Source organism: Manis pentadactyla, chromosome 6 (assembly GCF_030020395.1).
Source record: "Manis pentadactyla isolate mManPen7 chromosome 6, mManPen7.hap1, whole genome shotgun sequence".
Classification (NCBI taxonomy): domain Eukaryota; kingdom Metazoa; phylum Chordata; class Mammalia; order Pholidota; family Manidae; genus Manis; species Manis pentadactyla.
The window spans coordinates 4,032,225-4,045,322 of NC_080024.1; the positions used below are offsets into that span (position 1 = coordinate 4,032,225).

The 13,098-nt window shown below is 45.3% G+C and overlaps 1 protein-coding gene across 4 annotated transcripts in view; it reads left to right on the top strand.

Annotated features, from left to right (window-relative positions):
- The window catches only part of IQCA1 (IQ motif containing with AAA domain 1), a 176,433-nt gene that overhangs the window by 104,479 nt on the left and 58,856 nt on the right, over positions 1–13,098 (top strand). For all 4 annotated transcript variants that reach the window (XM_057503392.1, XM_057503393.1, XM_036901073.2 and 1 more), the window contains 4 exons: positions 290–365; positions 5,867–5,973; positions 6,127–6,228; positions 11,173–11,231. In XM_057503392.1, coding sequence (XP_057359375.1) covers positions 290–365; positions 5,867–5,973; positions 6,127–6,228; positions 11,173–11,231 — 344 coding nt within the window. The remainder of the gene's footprint in view (positions 1–289; positions 366–5,866; positions 5,974–6,126; positions 6,229–11,172; positions 11,232–13,098) is intronic.

The following is a 13,098-nucleotide window of genomic DNA, read 5'->3' on the forward strand; positions in this document are numbered from 1 at the left end:
GACTGGGGCGGGGAGCCGATATCCCAAGGGGCGCGGCCCTGCACCTGCCTGCGGAGCTGTCTGCGAACCGTCCACACCCTGGCTGGTGGCCACAGAGCGTCCTGCTCAGACTGGCCTGCAGGGAAACTGCCCAGGCGAGAGGGCGCAGGGCTGGACCTTCACTCCATCGCCCAGGACGAGTCTGTGCTTTCGCACAGTACAGTAATCTCAGTGTGTGCACCTTTTACTGTCTCATCTCAACAGATAAACTATGCCAGTAATTAACAAAAACACGATTCCCCTTTAACAGGAAGAAGAGGAGGAGTGGAAAATGTCACCGAGTGTTTTCCTTCCTACAATGGAGGAAGAAAATAACATATACAAAGGTCAGTTTAAGACACTATGCATGGCAACTGAGTGCCACTCTGCCCACCCAGCATGATCCCAGGCCCTGGCGCCCAGCCAAGGCTGGGACAGATGAGGTGCCCGATCATGAGAGGCTGCCACCAACGAAATCATCGCCAAGATCTTCTGTCTGTCTCTATCTTAAAATTCCTCTGAGTGGCTTAAAGGTATACAATTGGTAAAAAGGCAGGACGGGAATCGGGTGAGACCACAGTCTAAACCTGTGCTCTGTTCTGAACCCCTGAGACACCCACTGAACACTCCCTTGCTGGGAAGAACAGGAAGAGAGATGGGTCCCAGGCTGTTTAAATTAAAAAGATCAATCCAGTATATGCAGTAAAATGTTCTAATCCTACTAGGCTGAGACATGTGCCCAGACTCCGACATACATTTGCTTTGTCTGTTGTTGAGCGTAATTAGCAGAGCTATAATCTGGCTAGATTTGCAAGTGCGTGAATTGGTCTTTCAGATATTTCCATTACAATTTACTGGAATGATCGCCCAACTCCATTCCACCCTGAGGATAAATCCCAACACACAGTGAGCTGCCGTGATGACCCTGGCCATTGATTGGTGCTACTTGGGAATTCCTGAAAAATGCAGTAAGGATTTAAGTAGAGAATTTCCAAACACCAGTCATGTGTGTGCCTCTTTCTCAATTCTGGTCTTACCTGGACAGGACTGGAACTATTATTTACTTACTATGTATTGTTTAAATTGTCTCACAGTTTTCACCGCAGTCAGCTGACCCTCATCCTAAGCAGCACCACCGGTGTAGTTTCAGGCTGTGAAATGTCCGGGTGCCGCCTACAGGTGTTTCACATACACTAGTGCAAGGGCCCCACTCTGCATGAGGCGCCGACCCAGGGGAAAGCCCAGGGGAAAGGATGATGGCAGGATTCGGCAGCTGCTGCAGCTGGGCAGGCGGGGAGCTGCAGCGGCACACGGGCACTGCCAGGTGCCCAAGACGGGCAAGGCTTTGTGTGTTCCATACCCATACCATTTCATGTTCACAAAAACCAGAAATAAACAAAACTGTCCCCCTATGGGCAGGTACTGACAGAAGACCTGCTGTCACTCAAATCTGAGAATTCATCAACTCTTTAAGGAGAAACAGTGCAGAGCAATCACTGCCAAAAAACATTCATTCACTTACATATTCATTCAACGAACGGGACTGTCTCCAGTGCGCCAGGTGCAGTGCCGCCCTGGATACACAGAGATGGCCCACGCCGTCCACATGCCAATGATGCACTGGGCATTGTGGTGGTGGACAGCCTGGGCACAGCGCTGTAAGCTGGGTGGCTTGTGCAAATGAGGCTGGCAGCAGCCACATCCAGTGGGTCCACGAGAAATCGCGGCAATCCACTTGCAGGGCCACGGGCCTGGCTGTGGGTGCCACCAGCACTCAGGTGCATGGCCACAATAGCTACCTTTTGTTAAGACACTGCTTTGCACAGTGTTGTCTTTTGGTCTTTACAACTGACCTCATTTGCTTCATATTCTGCACATCCATATGTGGATAATATATTCTTCATATGCTGCACAACCTTCAAGATTTCTACACCTTCAAACACATCAGCTAATCTACCAGGTCATTTTCTTCCAAAGACCCCCATCCAGGGCCCTGCCAGTGGTCCTCCTGGGCCCTCCTTCTCCTCTCCTGTCACTGCCTCATTCTCTTGTCACACCCTCATTTGGCGGAGCCCCTGAGAAGGGGCTGCCACAGGGGAGCCCCACGTGCCACAGGCGCCTAAATATTGTCCACTATTCAGTTGGGTAAAAATTTCCCTCTGGATTTGGACTGCCTGGTTCCCTTCTCCTCCAACAAAACTGTGGAGGAAATATGTGACAAAGGAGGGCGAGAGAGAACAACCCCTCACCCGCCATTGAGGAGGTCGGGCACTCGGCTCCACAACCGAGAAATCAAGGAACTATGTAAGCGTATTGTCAATGTTAGAACAGAGACGCAGCTAAGAGAGCTCATGGGACCACTTCACACCCTCCTGCAGTGGGCTCTGTGCTCTTCCTCCAATAGGCCACTCCCAACATCCCTGCCTCAGGACACTTGTACTTTCTGTTCCCCTTGCTGGGATGCTTGTTCCTGCAGGCCGACCCTGAGTCCCAAGGGTGACAACAGCCTTCCTGCCTCACCCTGCACCCATCCCTGGCCTCCATCCAACTCTGATGTGCACGCCACTGTCTGCCCAACTGTGGGACGTCAGGTCCCTGAGGGCAGGCCTCCTGCTTTCAGTACACTCTGACAGCAGTGCCTGGCCCATAATTGGGCTCAATACAGCCATAGATTAAATAGTATATGAACAGATCAGATTTATTAATAAACCTGAATTTATTCAGTGCACTTTTTAATGAATCAATGGATGTAGGAATGAATGCTATTGGGCAGTGTCACCAGAAGGCAGCCAGGTTAGATGGTTTTTGTTACAACACCGATACTCTCTGACTTAGTTTAAAACAATATGCATGTATTAATTTGACAGGCAAAAATTAATTTGGGGGAAAGGTAGTGTTCCGTGAGAAACCAAGTCTTGCAACCTGCGACCCTCCTAGGAAATCTCCTGAAACTCTCCATGCCCTTTGTGTGATATTTGTTTCCATTAAGTCTAAAAAAAAACCGAGGAGCCATCACCCCAGAGCGGGAAACATGCAGTGTCATTTTCCTAGTTGGGAGTTGTGGCATTTCATGTGTTATCTGCCAGGTTTTTGGTGACTTAAAGAAATTAAATGTCTTTGTCTTAGAATTCCTTTCTTAAAAAAATCAAAGGTTTTCCTTTTCAAATAAACCATTAGAATTTTAATCACTGAGATTAAGCCCCCTGCCTTCTCCCCACCCCCCATCCTGCCCCAATGTGTGAAACTGCCCAGCTTTTCACATTCTCAGGAGAAAAGCTCATTCTGGGCCGGGCAGTTGTTGCGCTTTGAGGCCATGAATAGCGTCCTGCATTTATAAATGTCCATGAAATTCTTGAAGGGATTGAGAAGTGGCCTGTGCAAAAATGTCATGAGAAAAGCAAAGTCTCACTGGAAAACCGAGTCCATTTCAATGGTTTGGAGGTGGAATCAGCGAAGGCTGCAGAGCACCTGCTTTATTTGCAAAAATAGTTACAACTCCGGAATGAGAACTTGTTACGAGGTGCTGTTGTTTTTACGTGAATCATCATGTCTTGGTTTCCTTTCCGCTAAATATTCTGAATTCCTTTCTTTATTAAATGCAATTGATTCCCAATTTTAATAAATCTAATGAAAAAGCCAGTAGCTTCCTTTGAATAACAAAGCTATTTTGCTTTAAAATGACTTGATGAAAGGAGTTTTGCTGTTGGAGAAGATCAGTAATCATACAAAGGGAAATTTGTTAGAAAGGAGTTGTTATTAGTAAATAGCATATCTTAACACATTTAACCTTTCCTAGTATTTTCAAGGGGGAAAGTTACACTTTTGAACACATAAAAAGACACATTATAGTATTCTTACTTTAAAGTTTCCTGCACTTTAAGCCTGTGTGCATTTCAGAAGACATACTGAAAGAGTGGATCTCTTATCTCAGGACCCTGGGAGATGGGGGTGACTGTGGGGGTGACTGTGGGGGGCACATACCTTACAGACTGACCACAGAATCCACCTGCTAAGAGAGTTCAAGGGAAAGAATAAGCCCTCAAATGTTTATGATCTAAAACCTTTCTGCCCACTGGACTGACATGGACAGTTTCTGTGATGCACATTTCCGAGCCTGGACTGTGAGAACAGGAGAAGCCTCTCTGGGCAGCACTCACACCAGGCCAGTTATCTAAAACAGTGAAAATTCAGCTCCCAGCTTTCCAGCCATTCCTCTGTGCCCATTCCTGCCCCATGTGGCCCCCGTGGGCCTTGTTCAGGTCGTCTCCCAGGTGGACTTCTGCCTCGGTTCTGGGCTGTTCACCTGTCCCATCTGGGTGATGACACCTTGGAACCTCACACCTCGCCTCTGAGGTCACCCTCAGGCAGGCGTCCGGGAGGCACGCGCCAAACCTTTCAGCCCAGCATCCCATCCCATCCCATCGTCCCTGCCCCAAAGGCTGGGCCTCCCGTCACGTGGCCACCCTGCAGGGAAGGACATGCAGGCAAATCAGCTCTATGAGAGTTGTACCATCTTTGTGCCTTAGTTCTGGTCTGTTTCTTCTATGTCCGCATCAGCCACTCTAGAAGAAACGGGTCCTTTCGTCATCATTTAAAAAGCCTCCACCACAAATCTGAGTTGCCTGTAAGTGATCATCTTCTCTCTGAGCACCCAGATGTATGTTTCCTTCTGTGACTGTGACTGTGACTGCCCCTCCCTTCTCAGTCAGCTGCATCAGGGGACACCGTCCTGGCCAGCCTCCAGATCCCCATGCTGTGCACGTCGGGGAGGCAGTGAGAGACCTCCGTCCCATTCATCCACACCACCACCTGCCATCCAGCCCTGCACGACATCCTTTTTCCCAACTCAAAGCCACTGTCAGGTGGAGGTGCCTCTGTGGGGGTGCCTCTGCCTGGGACCCCTGGCCTTCAGTGGCCTTCCCAAACCGCAGGGCATCATGGCCCAAAGGATCAGCTCCCAGTGACGTGGCTCAGCTGGGTGGGGTTACAAGTCTGGCTCCAGCAAATTTCCATCACACTCTGAACATAGGTTCCAGGAAAAGGCCTCATTTCCCAGCCTGACAAGTCCTGTCTCCCATAGGATACCCCTCAAGTCCCACAGTCAGGATCCAGTTAGCTGGACCTTGGCACACATTGGGAATTCCCCTTCTGAGAAATGAGCTTTATTTCAATTTATTCCAGTGATACAAAATTATACTTATTTTCTCTAGGGTTACATTTTTCTAACCATTCTCCTAGCTGCCAGGGATAGACAAAAAAGAAATGTAAAATATGTATGATTTTGAAAACATCCAAAAGTAATTGGGAATTATAGCCGTTGAATAGGGGGAAGTAATGGGGTGGTGTGTGTGCACAGTGTTTTAATGGGGGCTGGAATTGATCACTGGTGACTTGAACTAGCAATAAAATCTTTCATATTTTAGTGAATAATTTGAATAATGAAAGCAATAGAAAAGATATCACAAAATTGGGAGGTAGGGATTGTCAATAAGGAGAGCGAAGACTATAAGACTGCTGCCACAATTGTCTGATGCCACAATTAATATATTGGTTTTTTACACGGTTATAATTGCATAAAAGAACACTATTGGTACCATACTTTTTTATTTGATATTTTCACATCAGCAGTTTTCTTCTTTTCTTGTTAGATATTCTACAAGCACATTTCTTCCATGTGGGAAGAAGGAAAGGAGAATATATGAACCCCACCCCCTCCAGATTATTTCATTCTGATTTTTATTCCATGAAATAGGGTCAAGCATTACACTTAAGCTGTATATCGCAGTAACAGCTTTCTTATCCTCGTGTTGAAAATTTTTTCATTCTTTTTTCTTTCTCTGGAATCTAGACGTCTGGAAGAATAAAGATGAATCGTGGAATTTCCCCCAGGACTATGACCCAGAACTGATCAAACAGGAGAAACGGAGGGAACTGGAGTCAGAGATCAGAGTGCAGGTCAACCACACGTGTCTTACTAATCCTGCAATAACTCCACTTTTTTACGAATTCCTGTTAATGACCTGTCCAGATTTTAAGCTATTTGCAACTTCACAAAAAAACACAAGGCATGCAAAATCACTTAAAAGTGGCCTGTTTGTGTTCACCTAGGTTGATGAGTTGATGAGGCAGGAACTGAAAAACTTGAAATTGGCTGTGAACAGGGAAAAGGAATATCCATCCAAAACAGGAAAGAAGAAAGAAGATAAAAAGGTGCGGAGTGAATGGGCGTGGGAAGGGGTGAGGTGGATGGTGGGCTCACATCAGAAAAGGGGCCCCTGCCCTCGCAGCCCAAAGTGGTCCAGGAGCACTGCCTGGCTGACCCTGACTGTCCCCAGGCTGCCTCCCAGGGAAACATGCCTTCCTGGGGTGAGTGCACCTGTTTCACCACTCAGTCCTCAGGGTTGTGGGCTCATAAGTGGGATGAATTCAACAGTCAGAGTAACGCCCCACCAGTCCTTCATCATTGCAGATTCATCTTAGCCCAGCCCCACCGCTACGATGGGAGCTATCAGAGGAGCCAGAGCATGCTCCCCAAACGCCCACCTGTCTCTCCCTGTTGTAGATCTGTAGGGGAAGCCAGTAGCGATGAGCGAGCTCTTTGTGAGTGGGACAGTCAGGTGGAATGGATTTTAAATTGCCACCAATCCAGCTCACAGTGGTTTAGAGCAGCCAGTGGGTCCCAGTACTCAAGGTTCACTTACTGGAGCTCTGTGAGGTAATAGAAAATACACACATTGATCTCTGCCCCCAGTTCCTGATGTATAGCTCCTGAAGCCCTTGTAATTCCCTAAGGGACATGAGCACCAGGAGTACCTTTTGTTCTAAGGGGTGACTCTGGTTGGGCTCCTGCGTGGCTCCTGGGCAGGGCTGGTCACCAGGAAGGCCAAGCCATGATTAGAAGATTGGAATTTTCAGCCCCACCCCAATTCTCCAGAGAGGGGAGAGGGTCTGGAAATGGAGTTAATAACTGATCATGCCTACTGGAGGATGCCTCCATAAAATCCCAATAGTATGGGGTTCAGAGAGCTCTGGTAAACACATTCATGTACCAGGAGAGTGTGATGCACCCCAACTCCATGGAAACAGAAGCTCCTGTGCTTGAGACCTGCCCAGACCTGCCCCTGGGTATCTCTTCATCAGCCATTCATCTGCACCCTTTATCATATGCTTTAATAAACTGATAAACATACATAAGTGTTCCCCTGAGTTCTGTGAGCCACTCTAACAAGTCAATCAAGCCCAGTGAGGGGATCAGGGGAACCTCGGATCTGTAGTTGGCAGGGCAGAAGCACAGGTGACAACCTGGACTTACCTTTGGCATCTGCAAGGTGGCAGGGGTACGGGCTGGCCTGTGGGACTGAGTCCTTAACCTGTAGGATCTGATGCTGTCTCCAGATAGTGTCAGAATTGAGTTAAATTGTAGGATACCCAGCTGGGGTCACAGGTGTCTGTCTGGTGGGGAAACCCCACACATCTGGTGTAAGAAGTGTTTGAGTGTGGCAGTCATGTAACAGTAAAAAAGAAAGGAAGAAAGAACTGTTTTTTTCCTAACACAGGCGCCTGCTTCCATTTTCATACCAGAGCCCTGCCAGTTATTGTAGTTTCATGTTAATTTCCTATAAAAGGGAAGTCTACAGGGTCTGTTTCTCTTGGCCATTATATTTCTCATTATAAATTAGTCAACTTACATTACAGTCTATTCTACCTTCTCTTGTGATTTGGAAATCCAAAATAAGGTATCAGGGGACAGATCATCTTTATTAATTCTTTCATTTCATAAGTATTTACTGAGTACTATATGCGAGATGCAGTCCAAGGTGTTTAGGATACAGAAGACAGATAAAGTATCTATATTGGCCAAAGCAGCATCCAGCCGCAAGGGAGGATCAGCCCTGGGTGTGCTGTCACCCCTTGATGGCATCACTGTGTGAGGTCCTGCCACTCAGAGGCCATCTCTTTCTTGAGCATCTCTCTTGTCCTAATCACAAAAACATTAAGGACATAGGAGGTCCTGGAAAAATTAAGAAGCTCCCTGAGGGTAGAAACCTTAGCTGATTATTTTTTTTTGCATCCCCCAGAGTGCTAGCTTATCTATGGGGAGAAATGCCATATAAAAAATAAAATTAGAATCTGCTTTTAAGAGAAACAAATAAATATTCTACCACAGAAAAATGCAGTATCACAATTAAGAACTCTTCTAACTGGTTTAATAACAGCATCTACATAGCAAAAGACAGGGTTGAGCTCAAAGACAGGCCAATAGGAGATGCAAACTGAAGCACAGAAAGAACAAAGAAAATAAATAGCATAACAGAGAATAAGGATGATTTGAGGCATGGTCAAAAGTCGTACTGTATGTGTAATTAGAACCCCCCAAAAAGGAGAATAGGACAAAAGCAATGTATGAAAAAGTAATGTCTGTGAATTTTTCAAATCTGATAAAGCCATAAATTCAAGACTCTCAGCAAGTCCAAGAAGGATGAATACAAAGAAAAGCACATTTAGACACATCACGGTCAAAATGCTGAAAGGCAAAGATAAAAGGGAAAATCACCCTGGATATTTTTAAGACACATTTCCTTCAGGAAAACCAAAATGAGAATGACTACTTTCTCAACAGAAGCTGTGGAAGTCAGAAGGCAATGAACATCTTAAGAAATTGGGAAAAAACAACTGTCAACCTATAATTTTATACCCAGTAAAAATAGCCTTCAAAAAAGAAAATAAAGTAAAGAAATTACCAAACAAAATTTTAGAGGACTGATAAGCAGCAGACCCATAAAGTGAAAATACTAAAAGGAGACTCTTCAGGGTGAAGGGAAATGTTCCCAAATGAAAGAAAAGAATTACAAGAAGGAATGATCAGCTCTTGAAAATGTAAATATTTGGGTAAATATAAAAGACTAATTATTTTGAAAATACCCTGTTTTTTAAAGCAAGACTAATAATAAGTGTTATCATTTATTACATATGTATGATTAAAATATATGACAGCAGCAGAAAAGGTGGGTAGGTGTAAATGGGTATATAAGGTTATTGCATTGTTCAGGACACCATAAAGTGTTAATTAAGGTAAATTGTAGTAAGCTAAAAAGAGTTTGTAATATTTTTAAATGATACTAAAATGTATAACAAGCAATAATGAGGATAAAGTAGAAAAATAAAAAATACTTGATATATGGAAAAGAATACAGGGAAGGAAAAGAAGAAACAACAGACTAGACAACTAGAAAACAAAGATGATGATGATAGAACTAAACCCAACTAAATTGCTTGAAATATAAATGGGCTTAAAGTTCTAATTAAAAGATAAAGATTACCAAACTACAGTAAAAAACAAAACTATATGCTGTTTATAAGAAATACACTTTAAACATAGAGATTAGATAGGTTGACCATGAAGGGATGGTAAGATATAAACCATCAAAGCACTAAGCAAAAGATAGCTCATATAGCTCAATTAATATCAGAGCAAACTTTAAGTCAAAAAAGTATTTGGGGAGCTAAATATATTTTATTTAGGTATTAAATATTTCAAAATATTAAAATGTCTATTAAGAAAAACAATCCTAAATTTGTAATGCATCTATAATGGCTAGAGAATGCATGACCCTAGAAATGACACAGTGGTGAGTTCCTTGGATTTTCTTTTTTCCTTATATATTCTAGACTTAGAACTGAGGAAGCCCACAACCCATAAATGCCAAGGGGGACAGATAAATACAACCCCAAGAGAAGCCTGCTGTCTCTAGCCAAAGGACCAAGAAAGGGGAAGTCTAAAAAGACAGGAAACTTTAAACCCCTGCCCAAACCAAACACCATAGAAAAGGCTGTGGGCCCACTCCAGTGCACAACAGCACAGGCTGCATGAGGAGCCTAGACCTCTGCCCTCAGGAGGATGTAAGGAGGAACCCCAACCCCCACCACCAGAATAATGCCAAAGAAGACTAAATAAGGAACCCAGGTCAATATCAATGTCTTGGTTGTGATCTTGTAAGGTAGTTCTGCAAAACGTTACCATTGGGAGAAACCTGGTAAAGGGTACTCAGGATCCTTGTGTTATTTCTTACAACTGCATGTAAATCTACCATTATCTTAAAATTTTTTAAATTAATTTATTAAAAACTGAAAAACGTGAATGTACAATATAGCTAAGCGCAACCACAGAAGTGAATCTTGCGATTATAATATTGACTGAAAGAAGCCAGACCTAAAAGAGTTTATATTTTATGATTTCAATGCCAAGACCAGGCCATCCAAATCTGCAATGACATCAAAGCAGCCGTTACCTACAGACTGGAAAGCAGCATGAGCTCAGGGGTGATGAAAAGAGGTTCTCGGGGTTGAACTTGGTGGTGGTGACATGATTAGATGTAAAAATTAAAGGTAAAAGTTAATCACCTGTACATGGGTATCCTTTACATAAATCATACTACAATAAAAATAATGAATGAGAAGATGGACATGGAGGAGTGAAGGAGTGTGGACAGTAGGGGACGGCCCGAAGGTCTGGCCTGGGTGGCGGGGAGCACTGCCCACCAGAGGAGGCCCAAGACGGAAGACGAGCTGCGGAGAGGAAGAAGAGGCCAGGGACTTCATGTATCGTGCTGAGCAACTTCAGTTTATCCCGTGGGCATTGGGGAGACGCTGGATAGAAGGATGGATACTGGAGGCAAAAAAACAACCAGCAGTGTTTTGAAAGATCACGTTCCAAGCCCTTTCCTCAAACAGCCACAGTTACGTGAATGCAGATCCCTCTGGGAACCGGAGCTGGGCCCAGACACTAACTGACAGGTGACTGGGCGTCAGCCAGCTTGTGGCCTGTGCACGGGGCACCCCGTCCTCTGTAGGTCACTGTCCCAGAGCTCAGATCATGGAAGCCAGAATGCTCAGGGCCTGTGGGAATTAGGCCTCTTCGGGTTGACAGTGGGAACCCCACTTTCCATCTGCCCGGGGACATGTCCGCATAAGCAGCTTGGGGCTCCAGGCCAGTCCCGACCCTCCCGGCAACATCAAATCTCCATGCCCGGGGTGTCACCCTTGCACCCCCGCATTCCCACCACTGCCCAGAAGACAGCTTCCCTAGCTCAGTTCTAGAGCTAATCTGCTCACTTGTTTTTTACTAAGATGTTGGATATTTCCATTTTTTTCCAGAAAAAGAAAGAGAAGAAAGATAGAAAAGGGAAGAAGGATAAAGATCTGACGGCTGACAGGTAAGGAATGGGCTTGTTTGTTGTCATGCAGGTGGTAGGGAACAGGGACAGAGGACAGCACAGGACGCAGGCTAAGTCCTTGGCCTAGGCCTGGGAAAGGCACCCCCTCTCTGCTACACTGCACCCCTCCATTCTCGAAGAGCATCGAGGGGGTAGTGCGGGGGCCATCCCACAGTCCCGTGCAAAGGCCAGCAGCCTGGACAGCAGTGATGCACCCAAGAGAGGGGCCCAGGCAACAGACCTGGTCCCATTACCTCTGGGGTGACGGGACATTTTTGAGTTCTAGAATTTGTGGGGCTCTTACAAAATCGTTAAAGAAATAGCATTCTATCCCCGCTTTCAAGGAAATACTGAGACTCCGAGTTCCTTGAGGGCAGAGAAGGTTTTTATCCACCTCCGCGTCCTGGGCTCCCCCAACCAAGGCACTTCCTATCCGCTCACTGGGGGAAGGACAGGCTTAGCCTCTTAAGGGTCCCATAAGGGGATATTTCCATTTCCTTGAGCTTCGTTGGCTGCACTTCAATATTAATGAATAATTTTAAATGCTTTTTAAGCTGAAATGGTCTTTCAGTGCTTTAACAGTGGAAATAAGTGGGAACTAGGTTTTCAAATATTTTCAAGGAATTTAATTAAAATCCCTCATATGTAAATATCAGAAATCACTTTGAGCACATACCCTTCTCCCCATGGGCTTTGTTAAGTCTTATCCCTTAACACATTTTTGGGGTGTTCCCTAGTCACCCCCTGGATCCCAGGGATATATTCCCAAATTTTGCTTGAGAGAAAGTGATGGGAGAAGAAGGTGGCTTAGAACTGTCCGCGGGGGAAGAGGACAGCAGAGCGGCCTGGGCTCGAGCACACGCATGAGCCCTGGCGAGCGGCCTCTGAAGGGACAGCCGGAGGGCTCCTGGGCTTTGGTGCTGCAGATAAAAGGTACCCCCAGAGCGAGGGCCTGCGGGGGTCCTCACTTGAGGTCCCATTGTTGGGGGAATATTCAGGGTTAGATGCTGTGGCCGACTGCTGCCTGAGACTCACGTGCCCAATTCCCAGGGGGCCAGGCATCTCCCTGAGCCCCCACATCGATGCCTCCTGGGGGCACCAGGGCGACGCGGTCCCTTCCCTCGAGGAGAGCCCAGCCCATGCGCACACACACTGCCACAGGTGTATCGGTGGCTCGTCAAGGCCACTTTCTCCTTCATACATTAGTCCCAAAACCAAATACAACCTTTCAGGTGAAGAAGGTCATGATAAATGCCTTATCCAAAGACAAACCACAGTGAAAATCAGATCTGCCAATATGACCCAGTCACTCAGTTACGATTATTCATTCACATTTAAAATGTGCTTTACTGAATAAAATGCTGCTTTAACAATACACATCATACACGCGTGGCTCGCGGACAGTATCCGTTAGACGCTGAGTATATTCTGGATATATGCTTCCTTACAGCTGAGCTGTCATGACTAAACTGCAAGCAATTCCCTAGTAAAATGAAGAGAGGCCAGAAATATTTTATGCGCTTTTATACCCAAAAGTACAGAAATTTCTGGTTATAACATCCCTATAAAGCCTTTCTTTCTTATTTTAAAGACCCTGTGTCACTAGAGTTAGTCCTGCCAAGACAGTGCAAGACAACTTCTAGTTTTCTCATCCAGTTAGTATAAACCTTAAACCAGCAGTATTTTTATTATAGGTTATAAGGTAGTTTTAAAGTGGGAAAGAAAGGTTTTATTCCATAACAAAACTTCATTTCACTGAAAAGATCCAAATATAGGTTTGCGTTCTGAGCTTCTTAATGTATTTGTTTTGATTATTTTAGAGGATCTTCTTCAGTTTTATGTTAATATTTTATGCATGTGTTATATG